This window comes from Haemorhous mexicanus, chromosome 14, assembly GCF_027477595.1.
Source record: "Haemorhous mexicanus isolate bHaeMex1 chromosome 14, bHaeMex1.pri, whole genome shotgun sequence".
Classification (NCBI taxonomy): domain Eukaryota; kingdom Metazoa; phylum Chordata; class Aves; order Passeriformes; family Fringillidae; genus Haemorhous; species Haemorhous mexicanus.
The window spans coordinates 1,245,017-1,266,450 of record NC_082354.1 but is presented as its reverse complement, the minus strand read 5'-3'; the positions used below and the strand labels follow the sequence as shown (position 1 = coordinate 1,266,450).

Genomic DNA, 21,434 nt, shown 5'->3' with positions numbered 1-21,434 from the left:
GTTTTAAGTAAAAATACAGCAATTAATGCTTTTTCTACACTGTGTATGATGGATGGGTCCAAATCAGCCTTGACAAATCACTCAGTGAACTGTCAACTTCAAGAGCAGACTTCAGGGGACTGTATCCTTTTTACTTAAAAGAAGAGCAGATAACTTTAGTTAATTATATCAGAAGATAACACTAAATCTGTTTTCTCAGTTTTTATACTGTCCTATTTATTATCTCTGATACATACTGTTAGATGTTTTGACTACAATATTTTTCATCCATCTTCTTGCTTGGCCATTCACTTAATTGCTTCAAATTTAATATAAACCACTTTGACACGATCAGCAACGAAAAGAACAAAACATGAGCAAGATATATGGTTGCAATTCTCAAAAAGAATAAAGGAAGTTTGGTACCTAACTAAGAATGACTTTATCTTCGTGCAGTAGTATCCTATGAATTTCCCTGTGTCTACGTTTATTATTTTTCCTTAAACCTATATCCAACTCAGAGAACGTTAACAACACTACTTAGCAATTCTGTTTATTGTGCCCTTACATTTAATTGACATCTGTGTTCAGATCTGAATAATTAATCCTTTTACAATTACTTCATCTAAGAAAATAGATATATTATTTTGCCATGATATGACATATTTTAACATAAAATTAATTTAAATTCCCTGAAACATCTTAATTTTCAGAAAATGTAAAAGTTTATATGTTATGGATGCAATAAAAATCCCCAAAAAACTGTACAGCATATGCAGGAAAGGGGAGAAATGCAGAAGGGAAAAAGAAAAAAAGTATTTCTAGATATTATTATAATTTTCATATACATAATTAACATAAAGTAAAAATTAATTTAAATTAGTCTGATGATTAGGGGAAGAAATGGTCCTCACAATATTGCAGTAGTTGTCACTACATGGTAATGATTAGCTTACAGTAACTAATATTAAAACTCAGTCCTTCTGGTCGTAATAACTCTCTCAGATGATAAGTAGGAATTTTAAGAGTTTTGTGAAAAGTGACTTTCAAGAATTATGTTTACCTACCTAATCAATCTTTTTAAATGGGAATTATGACAGTGGGAGGTATGGTCATATATTCCAGAACAAAAATCAATCTTCCAGTGAGAGATTACAAAATACATTTCTGGAGGAGCTTTTGTACTTGGAGAAAAATTATCGGTGGAGAAAAGCTTAAGTTCCACGGCAGGAAATTCATCAAATCTGTATATTATTCTTCCAGAGTATGGAAATTTGATGATTCTTAGAATTTTCCTTATTACGTTCCTGTAAATTTGAGTATTTTTGTAACAGCGTGGATGCAAATCATGCATGATAATGGGAATGGATAGGAAAGCCTATTTTTTTCCCTCATTACTCAGCTCCCCATTGCTCAAGTACAGGAATTAGACACAACCGTAGAAGTAGTAAAGTTACATTTGCCTGGCATTCTGCTGGGGCTCACTAGAACTCTGGCTATTGCAAAAGGAACCTTGTGAACATGGGTGCTCTGCAACCAGTCATTGAACTAGTTCACTTACTGGGAAAGGAGAGTGACTCTTTTATAAGAGAGGTGCTTTCAGCTTCTTCACTCAGCTTCACCCCAAGAGGGAAAGAGTATTGAGAGGAAAAATGAAAGAGAATAGTGCACCATTGGTAACCGTGTCTCTGCTGCCATGGGGAACAGGAAACTGAGCAAGGAGAATATTATCCTCTCAGTTGACAAAAGGACCGAAAAGCCTTCTTGAGTCTTCTTATCAATGTTATATAAATGCATCCTATGAGCTTAGGAAAAGGAAGATTCCACACTTCCTAATCACATCACCTTGCTCTAATGAGTCACAATGAGTTTGGTCAGTCTGTTACAGAAGGGTGCTCACTAAAACTGATTCCTAATCAAAACCACCAGTATTTCATAGTCTCATACATGTTTCATATGGAGGAAACAAACTTGAGGTACTCGGGGCTATAATGTAATTTCAAATAAAATACAGACATTAGTAATACCAAATTGATGATGAAAATTTTAATACAAAACAAATTTTTATACAAAATACATATTTATTGCCATACCACAATAAAGTATGTTGTAGAAAAGACAGAATTATAGAAGTGGACATAGCTTGAAAGTTCTTAGGTTTTATAAACTAATTTTTCTGAGGTGAGAATGCTGTTTGGTTTGGGGTTTTTTTAAAAAACTTTAGGGAATAATACTAATAGATAGTTTTTGCAGACTTTTGCAAACAAATGTGGAAGTTATTAGTTAGTTTTAAAGAATTTCTTATTGAAACAATTACGTGCACAGTAACCCCTGCAAAGCAAAGTAGAAATTAAATTAATTTTAGGCTGCAGAAATTTACAAGAAAGTGATCTTTAAAACTTACCATCAATATCTTGCTCAATGATATCTCTCTGCTTCTGGAATATCTCTTTTAAACTGACATAAGCAAACCCAATGTCCTCACATTCAAGATCCTGCTCATCTTCTGGAGGATCACTGACCACTGTAAATTTTAGGCTAAACATACATGCACAAAAAAAAGGTATTTTGCTTTCAAAAAGAGTCAAAAATCAAATTAAAAATAATGAATAAAGAAAACCCACACTATTTTACAAGTTTAAAATGCAGAAACACCCCTGGTGTTACGGGCAGAGTATTTCCATAAATTTTGTTTCTTGGTGGTCCTCTTGCTACAAAAAAATGGGAAACTGGACTACTGATGAACTTCTGCCTTCCTATTTATTCACTACAGAACTGATATTTCAGCACAAGCCAAATCAGACATTCTGATAACTGCAGGAAACAACCTACTTAGTAACACAGGGGACAGTAGTGACATGATGGCACATGTAAGAGATGAATGCTTCTGTTCTGAAAAAAAGCTCACTGCTGTTATTTTACCTTATTTTTGCCTCAGGTTTGTAAAATATTTAGTATAGTTATCTTAGTATTTATAGGGGAAATTGCAGCACACAGACCAGCTATTGTTTCACTGTTTTGAGGAATCCAGTGCAGATGGCTCAGGAGCTGCTGCAGGTTGAACACTGGAGGAGCCCAGCCCAAAGCAAGAGGCTGTGAAGCTACTATCCCTTAGCACAACGAAGAGCCCAGGGACCCATGGCCCAGTCAGGGGGGAGACACTTCGGGACATGGCAGGAGCCTATGACCCCCAGACTGTCCTGTGAGGGTATGAAAGCCCAGGGGTTCCTTTGTTCAAGGTCCTTACTCTGAGGCTCCAACTTCAACTGTTAAATTATTGCACCAAAAAGTTATTTTAAGGATTGGGACCTCTAAGACTCAGTGACTGGACACCTGCGCTGGAGTTGGTGAAGGCAACTGGTCTGACTGGGACAGGTGTGGGGGGTGTAGCTGCCAAGGAACCTCAGTTCCAGATCAGGTGGTGAAATGTAACTGCCACAGTGGTCCTGGATGGCTGGACAGGGAAATTTCTTTAGCAACTAAATTATCTGTCAGGGAAATAAAGAGGAGTATTTTATCCTCATTATTGTTAAATCTTAGTAAAACATGCTTTAGTAGAATACGTTTAGCAATGTTCTTGATACAGATGCCAAATAAGGGATATGGAATAAAGAGAAATCATTCTCCCTTTCTTGAAGTGAATCAGTGATTTGTGAGTAAGATTTACAAATGACTCTGATGCTTCAAATGCAATCAGCAGGTATCCTAGTCTTCTGTAAATTGAATTGATCTTTAAATTAATAGTTGTTCCATTTTAATGAATATTGACATTCAAGAAGAAACAGAATCAAAGTATGTCATTCATTCTCTCCAAGTAATGCACATGGCTACCTCAATGAAAAAAATTACTAAGAACAAATTTATTACTATAAAATTGAACAAGTCTAATTTCTAGTCTTTCTTGTATGTATTCATATAATAGATGTTTGCTACATCCATATATACACACATATATCTTTTTTTCCCTTTAAATTCTGGGGTCAAGGAACACTTCCTGCTGTTTTTAAGACTCCTTTTAGTATTCTGAATTCAGAAAGCAACAAATGTACTACTCTACCATTGCACCGATATGTGCTTTTCAAATTCATTACTGATAGACCACTGATGATAGACTCTAGAAACTCTGCTTTGTAAAACAAAGTTGTTTAAAAAAAAAAACACCAACAAAAGAAACAACCCCCCCAGAATTAAACCACAGCACTAAACAAACATTAGATAAGTTTATAATATTCCGTTCCATATGCACCTACTCGGAGAAGAAATAAGACCAGCAGCAGCCAGATCACAATGCGGGCATCATTCCTGGCTGAAACAATTATTTTTTTCTTGTTAGTTATGTATTAACTACTTAGGGTTACCTTGTCAGTAAAGACAAACAGACAAACCACAAGCATTTTTTACAAAGACCTATAATAGAGGTTTTTAGTATTAATCTGTACCTGTCAGCAGGTAGATCTGGCTTTAGAAGAATTGACTTGAGATACTCTCTTTCTGCATGATTATCTTCCTTATCCACATTTATCACTGCAAAGCAAATAAATTAATATAAATGGTTATCAATTGTTTTTCACCTATTAGAAGAAAGAACATGAAGAAAAGAACAAAGTAAAATAAATGTTTATTTCATTTTCTTTTTTAAGGTAAAACAATAATGTTAGAATCAAATGTTAGAATCGTGATCTAATGGTGTGTCACTGGCAGATTTATATGAACACTGTCAAAAAAGATACAAAAGCAGCATCTAAGCATGTCACAGAGCTTCCACTTTCTGTTAATGGCAACAGCAGCCATAGTTTTAAAAGTCATGATTTTAAAAGGGTCTTTACTGCTTTGTATTTGAAGTGATTTACTGTATTTTCTTCCACTAAGGAAGCTAGAGATAATGAGAATGTATGGCAAAGTGCTTATCCTTTTTGAAGCCTAAGGAATTCAATCCTCCTTTCCTGCCACAGTATTTCAATAGAAGAAATCTTCAGACTAATGGACTGGAGAAAAACTGTCATCTATATTCCCTCTCAAGTGGGCAATGCCAACATAGCAGTGGTTGATGTGACATTTCTGATTCATTTCAGTCTTCAGCTATACACGAAACAATCCAATAGTCTACAAGTAAGAGGAAGATCTAAATGAGTGAATTATTAGGGAAGTTGCATTCTAAAATCAGGTTAGTAGATGGTAGCAATTTTAAAGATCTGACTAAGACACCATTTCTGCAAAGCCACTTTTACGTAATTATTTTTAAAAGAATACTTAATTTGAATGTCTGTACTAAGGGTTTGACACAAATAGCAATTACCCTAACCCTACCCCTGATTCACCCACTCCAGAGTACTCTCAGCTAAAAGTCCAAGACTGAAGCACTCAGGCTTGAATTAATGAAAATTCTACCACGAAGAAGTTAATTGAAATATGATGACATAGCTGGGGAAATAATTAACAAGAAAATTTTAAATTATTACAATAGTTCTATGTATGCTAGTAGTGTAATTATAAAGTATTAATTGGCAATGTATTAGTATGAAACAAGGATGAATTAGTTCCCCTATTAAAAAGTTGTATTAAAAGAACACTGAGTATTTGCAAGTAGTGATGAAGTCCAATTACATATTCTCTCTTTTCAACTAATTTTTAGATGTACAGGTTAGAATGTTTTTCTTTTGCTAAGTTGTATCATCATGTACAGATAGAAAAAATAGATCATTATGCTCTTCTAAAAAGAATATATAGATTTTAGTTATGTATAGTCTAATTTTGACATTTATGCACTATCAGCATATTTAAATATGTTGTGATGTTACCATTTTATATACCAGCCACCTTCGGCATTTCATTGTATACTAGATAATTGCATGCTTACCTCATTTCTTAAAAATCACTTTCAGTATTTCCCAAAATAACTGGAAAATAGGCAAATAGAGTTGGCACATAGAGAAATGCAACTATAATATATAGAAAGCGGGCTTTATTGCAGGTATTTTCATAAGACAGAATTTAACAGAAGAACCAAACTTGCTCAAAAATACATCAGACTTACCAGTGCTATAGTTATAGTGAATCCTCTGACCACTAGGTAGTTTTGGAAGTGACAGTGGGGTCTCCTCTGCAAGGAAATTGTTTAATCTGCATTCTACAAACAGCTGCTGTATTGTTTCATCTGCTGTAATTCGTGACTCAGTAAGACTAAGTGATGTAATTTTAATCTGGATTTTTTCAACTTCCTATTTAGAAACAAAATATAAACATAATACAAATTATTTTTGTTTCTTTAAGTGTTAACACAAAACAAACAAACAAACAAACAAACAAACAAACACACACACACACACACACACACATATATATATATGTATGTACATATGTGAATCATCAGCTAAAAATGAGAATCTAAAGCTCCAGGGTTTATAGCTAAGACTGTTGTTGCAAGAGATACTGATTTCCATTCAATGTTTAAACATTTTAGTAGTAGTCATAGTCTGCTGGTTATCTTTAGGTAAAAATGATATCTGAATCACAAATTTCAGCTGTCATCATTTTTACCTACACAGCAAAGTGATCCTGTAACTGCTTAAAATACAGTCAGTAATACAAGGTACTGAAGTTTTCCAAATAAAAAGAGAACTGTTAGTACCTACTGCAGACTATACTATAAACAGTTCAATTAAAATCCATCAAATCACAAAGTTGTTAGGTATGTAATGTAATAATGTATTTGTAAAGAATTCAACTTCATATAGTGAACCTTCCGAGTTAGTTTTAACATGTGATAATAAAAGTAATATCCCAGTTTTTCTTCACTGTAGCCTTTTCTTACTATCTTTAACTGAAATGACATTCTTCTGTTCCTTATGTGAAATGATTTCATATTGTTCTGCAAAGTCTGGAATATTTATGTACAGATAAATTTTAGTAAGTTTTATTGAGGTGGGCATGTCAGACTCAAGAGAAAGAGTCACAAATATTTCCCGAAGTTACTCTGGGAAGAAAGAAAAGCCACAATGGTTTCAAAACTGGAATATGTAGATGAGCATTCAATGATGATATTCTTCAAAGAGCAAAGAGAACACACTGGATACAGAAATGTTGAATTTTTTTAAAACTTATTTCTTTTCAATATTTTACTTTCTTTTTATAACTTTATTAAAATATTTCTTCTATATGGAAATATTTTAACAATTTTAATTTCTAAACTTAAATCACTTGAAGTACTAAATCACATTCAAAGTATTAGCTTTCTATATTCAGTCAGAATTCCAAGTTAATGTTCTTATTTAATATGGAGATAGCTTACATTTTGCTGAGAAAATTATAAAATTAATCAAAATGAAAAGCAATGTATCCTATTGTAAAAATATCCACCATACAAATTAATTTCCATTGCTGTCAAGTCCTTTCAGTATTTGATTATGTAATTTTACCCCCTCCTTTCAAAAGAGTTTTCTTTTTATTATGTATCCTCTGACACTTTAACAAAAAGTCCAAATCTGGATCAATAAGGTTCTTCCACTATTCAGCAGGTTCATGGAAATTCTACCAGGGTGACAGAAAAAAATCCACACCATTCTGTCTCTACTAATAAAGGTTCATGACTTAAGAAATTTTGTTTTCCTAAAATCTAGGAAGTTAAATGGCTACTGAATGTCATTAAAGTAATGGTCTTTGACTTGAATATGCTTTTCATATTCAAATTTATAAATGAAATTAAAATCAAGTATTTTATACTCAATCATACATCATAGACAAGAATAAAAAATAAAGAAGCAACTGGTATAACTTGATACTGGACAATCTGTTAGATATGCCTTATGATCAATATATCTAAGAAATAACTATGAACTGTCTAATTTCCAACATACAAATAACCCTGGTATGATCTTAAATTACTTATATAGTGCAGCATACAATTCATATTTATAGGATAATTAGCAAAATGATCTCCAAAAATCACAAAACTTCTTTACAGTATTTGAGTATCAGCAGGATAATTATCTCGAAAGATAAAAGGCAGTGATTTCTGATCTTAACCAAACAAAAAAGAATTCAACAGTAATTTCGACATGCAGTACTCTATAATCAACCCAAGAATTCAAGCAAAGTAATGTGTATTTTTAAAATCCAGCTTTTATCACACGTTGCCTTAATAGTGTACAGCTTTTACTGGTTTTATCTACTATTCACAAACGTGCATATTGATACCAAAAAAAAGATCAATGGAGGAACGTAGAAATTAATCAACCTGAAATTAAACTACATACAGAATATCTCAGAATTGTTCTTAAATAATTTTGATAAAATAAAATACAGGATGACTAGAAAAGTATAGAGCAACTGTATTATAGTTTGACTTAATAGTGATTACTAATATTAATTTTAGTTCTCAAAATTACAGCTGAAATTTTTTTACATTTTATTTATAAATAATGCAATCTTCAAAAGTACCTTCTGTAATTTTCTGAAGAAGTGAGAGCATTTCTACAAATCTACTGTAGTTGAAGACATGTAGCTTCTTAAAGATGTACTTTCTACAGCTTAAAAAAAAGGACCAGTATTTCTTATACATGTTTCTTGTTACTAGTTACTTTGTAAGATACCACATAACCTTAAAAAAAACACTTCAAAAAAAAAAACCCTACCTCTAGGATATCACATTGCAGAACATTTAAACCTGTTAATTTTAAGTACTAGTTTTATGGCTAAGATTGTTCAGCCAATGTTAGATCTAAAAGTGTGAAATATTTTTTTTTGAGAACGATCCTATTGAAATACTGTTCTAAGTAAGTTTTCCAAATTTATATCATGCTGTGCTATTTTGCATATATGACTTCTAGTCCTGAATTGCTGGTTTTAAGAATAAATCAAGAGATCTGATACTGTACATGTACAGCTTCATTGAAAACTGATGTTAGATATAGTAAAGCTACTCTTACATGACATTAGGCTTAAAATATTTTTCTTAGTCTTACCAAATAATTGCCATGTATACTCTGACTCAGTTGTTTAATATTTGTGGATACTGGACTTGAAATAATACAGTCATCACTATCAGTTTTTATTGATTCAACAGCATCATCCTCTTGAGGATCTTCTTGATCTTAAAAAAAAAAAAAAAAAATCAATGCAGGTAACACCGGCTATATTTTAGACCACCTAAGACTTATTATGAAATCTGATAGCAATAAATTTCCTTTTCTAATATAAAAAGAGTAAGTGCCAGGTAAATCTTCTCTTCCTTGAAGAAGACTAACATTGTGAATCAATGACATTTAGAGTCACCTAATCTGTATCTTTTCTGGTTTGTTAAAAAAAATAATAACGTTTTCCAGATGCAAACTGGCTAATAGAGTAAGTCCTGAAACAAACTAAGTATGCACAACTGTTAGCTTTATTTAAGAATATGGTCTGCATTTCCTCTGACTTCCTTTAACACCATGCATATGTAAAAGAATGCACCTTTTTTCTTTAGTAAAAAAGTAGTTCTGTATGCAGGTGCATTACTTTCTGGAACACTGCATAGCATTTTTTTTCCATGAAGGAAATTATAAAGACAACTGGTATTCAAAATCAACATTCAACAAGTTTTTCCAATCTTTTTAATGAATTCTTAAGCAAAAGCTGCCAACAACTAAACATAAAATTTTAGCATTCTGCTTCTGCTTTTATTTTAAACTTGGTATCATGGATTTGGTTATTGCTATAATAAACAGTTTAAGCTTGGAGCTGGAACAGGTTAACCTGGCTTTTATAATCTTTAAATAAACTAATAACTTTGTGTCACACATGTGATACAGCATTCTAGCCCTCTCACTCTGTGAAAGGATTCCGGTATCAGCATTGGCTGTTATGTGCAGACTAAAAGAGCATATTCATTAAAATAGTCTTTGGAACAGAATAGATCTAAGGGAGAATATGAAGACATTTAAAGTAGAAGCCAGGTTTCCTTTAGTATTTTACAAATCTAAGTCATATATCAGATTTTTGCAATCAATTACAATATGGTTTCCATTTGGGAAGAAAACACATCTACCACCCAGCTTCAGCTGTAGCCTACGCTAGAAAATAATTTATGTCATGAAGTTTCTCATAATGAGGCAGCTTCCACTACTAGTAAGAAATGCTTATGAAAATGGAAAGAGAAAGGTTTTTTCAGAAAATACAGCTACTTATTAATAACAATGAATTCTACCTTCTGGTTCCAATTCTTCAATTATTTCTGTCTCATCTCTAGAAGTAATCAATGTTTGGTCAGCCAACTGCTCCTCTGATAGATGAGAGAGCTCTTCTTTTTCCTGCTGAATTTCTTCAGCCATCTCCTTCACTTTGTCACCCGACAGCTGTTTAGCATCCTGTACCACATGCTACAGAAAAAGATAAACTTACAGTCTTTATAAAACTCCTTGAAAAGCAGAAGTTACTTAAGTTCAAAACTTGAAGAGTTACGGCTCATGTTCATTATCCAGAGCCTTTTAACAACTGTATTGCTTACGCATTGCAGGAAAGAATGAGAAAGTGTCAACTGCTATAACATATAATTCACATACGGCAGAAAGACGTTTATCTAACTGCATTTGTGAAAACATAACTATTAAAATGATTTTGTACCTATCAATATATATACAGCCTGTTTGATTTCCAGTTTCATTTATATTTCATCTTTTTCTACAAGTTCTGCAAGACTCAGTCCAAAAACCCGAAACCACACACTGTACCCAAGAAGAACTTTTGATAGCTAAATTTACATACATAGGCCTGCACATAATTTTACCTGTGTGCATGTGAATTGATTTTGGTATGAATGTTACTATCTCAAATCTGTAGTTAGGCCATTATTATAACTATAGTGAACCCTATGGAATTGCATTTTAAATGTCAAAGTACTTCCGCATTATTTTCAATTACAGATCCCGAAGTAAGGAATAAAACAAGGGGAAGCCTTTAATATACAGTAGACAATTATTATACAAAAATAGGTACAGATTTACTGGTGGAGAAGCATTTGGACAGAAAATGCCTTCTTTGCCTCCCTGCATTACCATTGCTGGTTCTTGTCCTCTGCTAGAACTTTTACGTTTGAAGCTGGACAATTCTCTCAAGCAGTTTGGGTGAGTCAAACCATTCATCCCACCTTTTAGTGAGTCTCCTTTTTTATTTGCTTTGGCATGTATCACATTGACAAGAAATTTTATTAAGAACTAGATTCTCTGCTATTGAGAAAATGAACTGGAAAATGAAACAGGCTTCCCATTTTAATCTGTCAAACTTCTGTTCTTCTTGCATGGACACTTTCTTGCCATTTCATCACAAGACTTAGACATCAGAAAAGGCCCAGATGTTTCATTATTTATGCCCAATAGTACTTTTGTCTTTAACCAGACAATGAGGCTTAGATTTTTAAAACAGCTATAGGAGCTGCCGCCCAACAACAAAGACTTTTGAGCTGTCTCACTTAGAAAATCCTAGTTCAGGAAAAACTGTCAAACTTTGAGAAGCTACTGTTTGGACAGCTGAAGATATTTTGCATGTGCAACTATCTGGCTAATATTTCAGTTTTTCATATCTCAGCTCTCAAAAGATTATATTCACCAACATTTGACTTTTTGTTTTTTACGGTTGATGAATGCAACAGATGGACTTAATTCTTATTTCCAGTCTATATAGCTCTCAACGAAGTTCTAGTCATAGTAAACCAAACAGTAACAGAATCTGTTAATTAAAAATTGATATTAACCTTCCAAAGAATAAATCCAATGAAGTAATTTATGAAAGGAAAAAACCCCACAACTATTTTTTAATTAATGAAATATTATAATTACTATAATTATATGTAATAGATAAATATAACCTTTTATAATTGCCTGTTGAAGAACCTACCTTTACTTACTGGATTTACTTAAAAGACTATACACAACCTATTTTTAGTACTCCGAATCCAAATTATTTCAGAAGAAAATTTACAAAATGCAGCAAATACATCTGAGTTAGTTCCATGCAGACTCTCTTAGACTCTGGAAGGATGTACAGATGACAGTGTATGCCAAGTTAAGAAGTATCATTATTTTCAGAATGTGTGCAATCTCAGCTGACAAACTTACTTTTAGAGGTGACTCTGAACTGTGTCAAATTGGGTATCCCATTAGCCCAAAAGTGAGGATCTGTTTGGATTAAGCTGGTTTCTATACAGGCATTTATATGTAGTGCAAGTGGTACACTGTAGAAAGACACTTGAATAATGCAGAGAGTTGAGAAACACAGTGTAGAGTGAGCTGATTGGTCCTGTTAGAATCTGCCCTAAGCCAGTGGAAATTGAAGTTTGTAAACTGTGGAGGATATCAAGCAGTTCAGAGGGAGCCACACAAATATCACTGCATTGCGTCCCTCACTTCCATGCAGTATTATGCTAGCATTCATTGCCTGGGACAGTGCAGTACTGTGCTGCTAAAATAATCCAGTGTTCTTAATTATTAGTTCTACAAATTGCCCATATGGAGCTACAAGTAGCCTTTCATGCTTCATCGTGCATGACAGAAATAGTCAGAACTTACTGTCATCTGTACTGCACTAAGATCCAGAAAAGAGACTTTCTTGTGTGCTTGAGCTGCACGTTGCTTCATTTTGAGTGGATTCTGTAATAAACAAATATACTGAAGAACATTTATTGCCATATTATGTTATAGTAAATTATGAGGAACTCTGATTTTTTTCAAAGCCAAATCTAATGGCACTAAATTAAATTCTAATCAGATACAATTTAACAGAATTCATACACAACATACTTCTCAGATTACATTATGGAACCCATGGAGATTTTATATATAACCTAAATTTACATTATGGAATAATATAAAACATTGAAGTTACTCCTAACATAGAATATTTTGAACAGCTTAGGTTAAAAAAAAGCCCACTAAAAACTCTAGTATTTTAATTTATACATTTCAACCTGTTTGCTTTTATTTCTTAAATGACTGTTAAAGATGTTTGAAAGTCCCTTCTTTTTCTGTGGCCCTAATTTAAATGTGATTGTCAAGTGAATTTTATTTTCAAAATGCTCTTCAATATCCAGCTAAAAAACTCAGTAAAAAACCCATTGTGAGTGAATTTCAACTCATAATACTACACTGTTAAGGACTTCAAAACCTTTTTGAACAACTGCTTCACCCACTCTACGTATCCGACACCTAGTTGGTTTAAAATCCATGAGTATGATACTAAAACATCTGCCACTTACAGCTCAAGAAAATGAAATGTTCTTGATCTCTTTATATGAAAAACTGCTAACGTATTTTCCACTTCAAGAATCTTTATTACACTTTGAAGATATCAAGACTTTTCCTAAGCTATTTGAACTTAAAAAGAAAGAATTGAACAGTTTATTTTATCAAAACTATTGCAGAGTCACAGAATGGCTTGGATTGGATGGGAACTTAAAATTTAGTCACAAACTCCCTGCCATGGGCAGGGACACCTTCCACTAGACCAGGTGCTCCAAGCCCCCATCCAACCTGGACTTGGACACTTCCAGGAATGGGGAAGCCCCAGCTTCTCTGGGCAACCTGTCCCAGTTGAAGGAACGGCTGGAGTAGTGTCAGGAGAGGGACAAGCTGGACATCAGGAACAGGTTCTCTGCACAGAGGGTGGCTGGGCACTGAACAAGCTCCCCAGGGAATGGTCATGGTCCCAAGGCGGCCACAGCTCTGGGAGCATTTGGACAATTGGGATTGTCCCAATTTACATTTGGAGCATTTGGGATTGTTGAGGTGTCTGTGCAGGGCCAGGAGGCTGACTCATTCATTCTGACGAGTGCCTTCTAACTCAGCCTATTCTATGATTTTATGAAGAATTTCTGCCTTCTAATCTAAATCAACTTTCCTTGAATTTGAAGTCATTCCCCCTTGTCCTATGCTCTGATAAAAAGCCTCTCTCCAGCCTTCTTGTAGGCTTCCTTAGGTACTGGAAGGCTGCAATTAGGTCACCCTGAAGTTTCTCTTCTCCATGAAGTAATTCTCTCTATCAAGTACAGACTCAAACATACCTTGGATGGTTGTTTATGTTCCTTAAAACTGGGCATTATATATCCTAGATCCTTTGACCTCTGTTTGTAGGGAATAATAGCTTGGTCCATAGGAACTTGTAACCTGATCCAGTATTCTACGGTACCATAATTTTGAATGTGTCCTGTTTTTCCTAAGGAATAAATAAGAGATTGCATTAATTTTCTTATCAACATTGAGGTATGTTATTCAAAAGCTAGGAAAAACCACAAATTCAAGATTTATAGAACAGCCACAAATTAAAGATTGTGCCTATGCATTACACTAGTGCTTGTGATGTGAATGTTAGAAACAGAAACAATTCCTCAGGCTCCCATTGTATGATCCAAAATCAAAACATAGCCATTTTTCCCTACTTATTTATTTACTATAGGGCCAAATCAAAGTTCAATATTTTTATCTCCTTAAGGCAAATAAAGGTTAGGACACTTTTGTTTGTTAACAGTTAGAAGTGTCCCAAAAAGTGGTATGCAATTTAAATTACTGGCAAAGGTACAACTTTACAATGCCTTATTAAACCAGATTCTCTACAACATTAGGCAGTTAAGAGGTCACTGAATATGCTGGTCTGACAAATGTTTCTAGAAGAAAAAGTAAGCTGCAAAGAACATTCAAGACTTCTCAGAAGTGTCTTGTCCAGGATACCTTAAAATTATTTTAACATAATGACTATGAATGTGCCTAAAACAATTCACAAAATGTAAATAAACACCCTCCTAGATTATGCTACTATATATATATTATTAATCATAATCACCATAATTTGTACCTTTTTCACTATTATACGGCAAACTTTGTCTTACCAGTTTAGATTACACCATTTCTTCCTTTCTTTATGGATAAGGAAAGAGAGGATATACTTTTGACATTCAGCCCAGATACAAAGCATTGATGTTTGATATGGGTGAAGCGGGGGTGCCTCCTTTTTTGGGTTTTTTCCCATTTGCCCTGTGGTTATATGCCATTATGGGCAAAATTGCACCTATCCCAGCTTTCTAGAAATGTTGGCAGAACCACAAGAACATGCTGCACCATCCAACAGAAAATAGCATTCTTGTAAACACTTTTTTTTTCCTTTTGAAATAGTAATGCACAAATTCATTTTTGGTCAAATATACATTATTTATCACTTGCAATACAGTGACACATAATCAAACAGAATACTTTGTGATATCTTAACTACCGACTAAATCTGCTGTGTTGTAGATCTTGCCATCCTTTTCCAAGATTTCATGGAACGTAAGCTGACAAGAAGCAATTGTTTCATAATCTATGCCATATGCACGATGAACTTCCAGTGTGATGCTGTTTTCGTGTATATAGTGAAAGAAGCTATCATCAGACTGCACAAGAAACTGAGAAGTGAAGTCATATAATGGGGTCTTCCCATGAACTACTGGGGTTATCTGAAGTTCAAAGTCATAGAATGCGTAAGTACAAAAGGTTGCAGGTTCCCAGTCACCAAAAGTGTGCATAGCTTCAGAAGAGAAGATCACTTTGCTGATATGAATTTCAAAAAGGTTCTCTCCTCTTTCTAAATGAACAGTTTCAATAAATCCTCCCACTGGATCACTTGGCAATACTTCTTGTCTGGGCTTAAGTGGTTTTGTATCATACACAATGTCTCTTAGTTGGGCTGCAACAGATAAAATAGAGTTATGATTGTCTTTTTAAAAACTCAAATACAATTAATGACTGAGAGGAAAGAATGAACATATAATTAAATTATATTAATAATGTTACTTTCATAACGGCATTATCAAAAATAATTCATACACTGAATGCCCACTGAGAACACTGGAAACAATCAAGAGTATTTCCTCAATGGACCCACCTCAGTATGCATAGACACAGGCATCTAACAGTTACTATCAGGTTATAAGGGAGTGAAAAAGGTAAAATTCAGAAGTCTTGTGCAATATTCAAAGGAAGTATCACTATGCAAATGTAGCAGAGATTTAAGATGCACATTTTTATAGGGTTGATCTAAATTTGCCAGAGAAAGAAATAATAGATCTGACTTTTAACATATGTTACATCTTGAGTGGATAGAACTATCAGCAAAGACCTTCACATGTTTCCTAGCCTCAGGTGATAAGTGGTTAATAAGTGGTTAATGCAGGTTGGATGGGGCTCTGAGTAGGATAGGAGCAGAAGGTGTCCTGCCCCTGGCAGGGGTTTGGAACGAGATGGATGCCAGCCCAAGCCATTCTGGAATTGCATGATTCTAAGAAACCAAAATATATGCTTACAGAATTAGGACATAAACCATGATGCAATAGATGCAACTTGGAGACAAAATGTGAAAATTGTTTAAACATCAGGGTTTGTAAAATATCACATTTGAGGCTTCCTATGCACTTTTTACACACTGAAGCCACTAAAAAAATACTTGAAATTCATCCAGTTTAAATACTATGTCAGTATATTATAACAAGACTTGGGGGATTTTAGTAAGACAAAGTTATTCTCTAATGATAGTACTGCAAAGTAAAAGGTTGACCATAAAAGTATGATTTACTAAAAAAACCAAGTTTGGTAATTTTATTCTTATTCAGCAATAGCTGCAGTATAAAACCCACTTTGTTGGATTTGCTTTAATTAATAACTGTCATTTAAGTCAATGAAAATTAACTGGAATAGATACCTTGCCATGAAAGAACTGACCTTTCTAGTAGTTTTAGGAATGGAAAAGTGTTTCACCGGGAGAACAAATTTAAAACAGTAATATGGAAGGATAAAATATAAAAAAAAAAATTAGTGAAGAATATAATTTAAAGATACCTTCTAGTTTTCTGATACGTGCAGCTCTAATGTCAAGAAGATTGGTATACTGTTCCAATTTTAACTCACAGTCTTTCTGTAGACTTTCCATCTTTCTTGTCATTGTTTCTACTTCAGTCTGAAAAACAATTGCATGTAAAAAGAACTTCTGAGGATTGTCTGTACTGATGTTGCAAATGCTTTTGGCTACAAGTTAAAATACAGTAAGACTTGAGGAAAGAACATTTAGAGTATGCAAAAATAGCAGCAGTTTTTCACTTATCAATACAACAAATCAGTTCTAATGTCAGCAAAATCTAAAAACATCAATAGGAAAAACAGAGTACCTTTTGTTTTAAGACAATATACCTAACAGTTTCTTTAATGATTTTGTTATTTTAAATGCTAATTAATTGAATGAAAAGTCAAAATATGATCTGCACAACTCCAGCAGTGGAAGTAGAAAGAAGACAGTGAAAGCAGAGTGGTATGGAAAAGGAAGCTTATTTGATAAGCACATTTACTTGTGAAGACCTGGTAGGAGCTCAGAGGTAACACTCAAAGAGAAGGCACAGTCTGAAGGTTAAGGGCAGGATGAGCTAAAAGACTACAATTTAGTCACTTGGATCTCATGTTTTTTAAACAATACCTTAAGCAACAGCAGATTTTATGTTTGGTTCCCTATGCAGAGACTGGCTTTGTTGCTGAATTTACAAGTTTTAATTATTACAAATGTCAGAGCTACAAAGGTTAAAATGTTATTATCAGGTTATTTCCCACTGTGAGTAGAGTTTAGTACCTGGTAATTTTTGCTAATTTTATGCTGCACAAGTAACAAATTCCTTGTCTTTTCAAGTTCTTGCACAGTTTCCACATGTGTTAACTGCAGCTCCTGCATGGAGTATTCTAAATCTTTATGGATGTCATCTTCCACTTTTTCTAAGAACAGAAGGTCCACATTCTTTTGTTGCTTTCGATCCTGGAGCACATTAGAAGAATTACAAGAAAATATTTTTGCAAAAGATTTGCATGTGTTTGTGCATGGCTTAATGCAACACTGGCATATACTTTTGGTATAACAGTAAGGCAGTAAGCATAATTTTATAAACTTCAAGCACGTGGTAACACGCTCCTAAAAAGAGGAATGAGGTATACTAGAATGTGTCAGGATTGTTTTCAGCAATGTAATCTCATGATTATCAGGAACCAATTAAAGTGTATCAGATATTCAGAAGCAATCACTCCTGTCAATCCAATGAAAATACAAACAGATATATTTGCCTTTCTCATAATTAATAATCCTGCCTCCATAAATACACAAACCCCGAATTATTATTCTCAAGTCTACATTCCTTCTGTCATTAATACTGGGGAGTTGGTTTTCATTGAGGTTTTCTGTATTTTTGGGGTTTTTATAATCATCATTATATAGTCATCATTACAGTAAACACTTCCTCAAGAAAATAAAACATAAATTACCCAAAGAGTGGAAACATTGCACAATTATTTGTTCACTGATTTCTTCCTCTGACTCCATTTTTAATTTGTGCAAGAGAAAAAAGAATAGAGTATTTTCTGAGTATTGTTGGTTTTCTGTTTTAATAAACAAAGATAAGTTCCTAAGATAAGTTCCTGTGGTATTGCTATACCACATAGTGGAATTTCCAGGCTGATGGTATACTTGCATCAATTATAGAATTAATAAACAAAATTGATTTTAGTAAACATTATAGGGATAACAAGATGCTTAGATAAGTCATTTAACTGAGAGAAACTAAGTTTTTTTTAAATGGCTGTGAATCTAATTTAATTCACCTTTGTTGTTATAATGAATTATTTACATAAATTAAGATTTAATTCTGGCAATCTTTTAATCTTTCCTTCTGATTAACTAACTAAAAAATGACAAGACCAGCCTCATTTGAGCTTGAGGAATTAACTACTGGAAGATGCCCAAATAATTCAGCCCTTGAAAATTCCAGGTGTGTAGAAAGCATACAATGTTCAGCCAAGGGTTTACCAAAAGAAGAAAAAACCCAACAAAACCAACAAACCAACAAAAACACCTTGCTCAAATGAGAAAATAAGAGAATGCAAAATATGGAATTCTAGAATGGTTTGGGTTGAGAGGGATCCTAAATATTATCTAGCTCCAACCCCGCATTCTTTGTAAGATACGTTTATAACTAAGAGGGTTTCATTGAATTCTGCCACACCAACATCACTTTCCTGAAATTTAATGGAAAGCTGTTACCAGATGTGAATTGAAGAAATACATTCAGAATAACAAGATACACTCTCACTAGGCATGATATTTTGCTTGATTGCATGAATAAATAAACACTTATTTTTCTATATTCTTTGACTATCAAGAAGTAACTGCACTATGCATAAAACAGAGGGTTTTTTTTTTCCTCATATTTGAAACAAAAATATAGTTTACCTTGGTTAAAAACTTCACTTTATTTTTCAGATCATCTAGTTGTTGCTTTTGTTCCAGGTAGCGTAACTGCAGGTCTTTGTTGTCTTGCATCAGCTTTTCCTTTTGGTCTTGATATAGAAGAACAAAATATTACACTTAATTAAACATAGTTAAGAAAATTACAAACTTGATTTTTTCATATTCATATGTGCATGAAAATTTCATTGCAAAATGCAGAAAACGAATGTATTTTGTATGGGGAAACCTTTGTGTCCTTGTTCTGGTTAGGACAGCGTTAATTTTTGCAAGATGTCAACTTTTACTGACACAATCAATACTTCTCTAGTAAGACAATCATAAAAAAAATTGTACTTATTAAATAGCGTACTCTGTAGAACAGTACTATAAATAAGAACAACGAATGCAGCAATTAATGAGATTTTATTATTGTAAAATAAAAAGTACTTAGACTTAACTAAGTAAATACATACACTGTATGAATTTATGAGATGAGTGACAACAATCCTTACTATAGGAATTGTTTCAATTTAGATTTTGTATTAGCTTATCTCAGTCTTTTACAACCTGCATGAAACACTACTGTTAGTAAGCTTCAATGAACATGAACCAAACAGCTACTGTAATTTACGGCTGAGAATCTGTGAAATACTGGTAAGACAAGAAAACCAAGTATAAATGTCTAAAGGAAATGAGGCTGGTGGAAGGGTGATATAATTTCTGAAAGTACTATATTAAAAAAAAACCCAGAAAACATAGTTAGAGTGTTACTCTATTTTCTATCTAAATACATTTCTTTCAAGTATTACAAAGCACGTTATGATGTTACGGCCAGAAAAATACTACTAAAACAATCAGATCAAATAACAGGATCATTGTAAAAGGGAAATACAGAAGGAGGACATAGAAAATGTCAGATGATGTTGGTCTTCTGTAGCATTAAGAATTTTCAAGTCTTCACTTATTTTACCATCTTTCTTAGACATGGAAAAGAAGCTTAGGAAAAAGACTCATATGCCAAACTACAAAGGGTAGCCATGACATTATTTCTACACTAGTTCTAGGCAGTACTTTAAGACAAGCATTAATTTAAATTCTCATATTGAACTTCAAAGAGGAATGTGCAGCAAAGGCAGATACTCTGAAATGTGACTGAAGAAAGTTATACTGCCTATGTTTTGTGAAAGACAGAGCTGTAACCAAATCCAAATACAGAGGCCTAGAAGGATATTAGAACATCTACTCCAGCTGCAGCAAGTCTATTCAATAGAAATCAGAAGTGTAGTACTCCGGTGTTTCAGTTTAGGAGTACAACAAGCTACCTGGGGAAGGGATTGTAAACACCTGACAGTTAAACATAATGGCCACAGGAAGGAAAGAAGATGGAATGCCAGTTTTTTTATAATCATGCTACAAGTAACAGCTGTTAGTATGTCATAACTTCATAATAACGTAGCTTAAGGGATCTTTATTTGAGTATCAATTCAGGCTAATTTTGCAAACACTTGCTGTGGTCAAATAAAATATTTAAATACTCAATCTGGTATATGAGGTCAGCAGAGCTACTGAGAATCCTAATGGTACGCATGTGCTGAACTCAATCCATTATCATAAGAATTATTCACAACAAGTTGGCCCACTTAATTCCACAAAATTGTTCACAGAAATACACCTCTTAAAAATACACATTTGAAGAATCAACTCTAAACTAAATATCTTCACTTTCTGTCTGTGCTTGTCTTTTGTAAACTTCATATTGCTACAGTAAACAGTGCTGAGATTAAAATAAAGATTGCAAGGACAGTATGAAGAAAACACATACGAAATAATCTGTTCATTAGATTAAAAGAAAACTGTTATTTTCAATGTACAATGCTGTAAATAAAAATTAGTATATACTGAAAATATAAAAAAAATCTGAATTAAGGAAATTGAAAGACAAACATTGCCAAGGGCCTATATGAGCTTCACATACCTTCTGCACAGTGAACAGAACAGTGGTTTATAATTTGAGAGAGACTGTCAGAGGGGTCTCTTTTTCCATAAGAACTTTCAGTGTAGAGAAGAGAAGAAATACTGAATAAAGAGTAAATATGAACCCAAGAGATGAAGAATAAATGCAGCTGAAATTATATGAGCCTCATTCAGCCCATAGTCTGTACTGGGTCATATTTTGCACTTAATAGATAGTCATAACTTAGGTGTAT

The 21,434-nt window shown here is 33.5% G+C and overlaps 1 protein-coding gene across 6 annotated transcripts in view; it reads right to left on the bottom strand.

Moving 5' to 3' along the window:
* Positions 1–21,434, bottom strand: part of RPGRIP1L (RPGRIP1 like) — a 43,189-nt gene that overhangs the window by 1,660 nt on the left and 20,095 nt on the right. For 4 of the 6 annotated variants that reach the window (XM_059859665.1, XM_059859670.1, XM_059859669.1 and 1 more), the window contains 11 exons: positions 19,231–19,337; positions 17,587–17,766; positions 16,809–16,926; positions 15,208–15,660; positions 14,006–14,157; positions 12,516–12,596; positions 10,160–10,331; positions 8,940–9,067; positions 6,014–6,197; positions 4,419–4,503; positions 2,384–2,517 (listed from right to left, as the gene is read on the bottom strand). In XM_059859665.1, the coding sequence (XP_059715648.1) occupies positions 2,384–2,517; positions 4,419–4,503; positions 6,014–6,197; positions 8,940–9,067; positions 10,160–10,331; positions 12,516–12,596; positions 14,006–14,157; positions 15,208–15,660; positions 16,809–16,926; positions 17,587–17,766; positions 19,231–19,337 (1,794 nt within the window). The remainder of the gene's footprint in view (positions 1–2,383; positions 2,518–4,418; positions 4,504–6,013; positions 6,198–8,939; positions 9,068–10,159; positions 10,332–12,515; positions 12,597–14,005; positions 14,158–15,207; positions 15,661–16,808; positions 16,927–17,586; positions 17,767–19,230; positions 19,338–21,434) is intronic. The other 2 variants (XM_059859666.1, XM_059859668.1) reach the window with 2 other exon arrangements.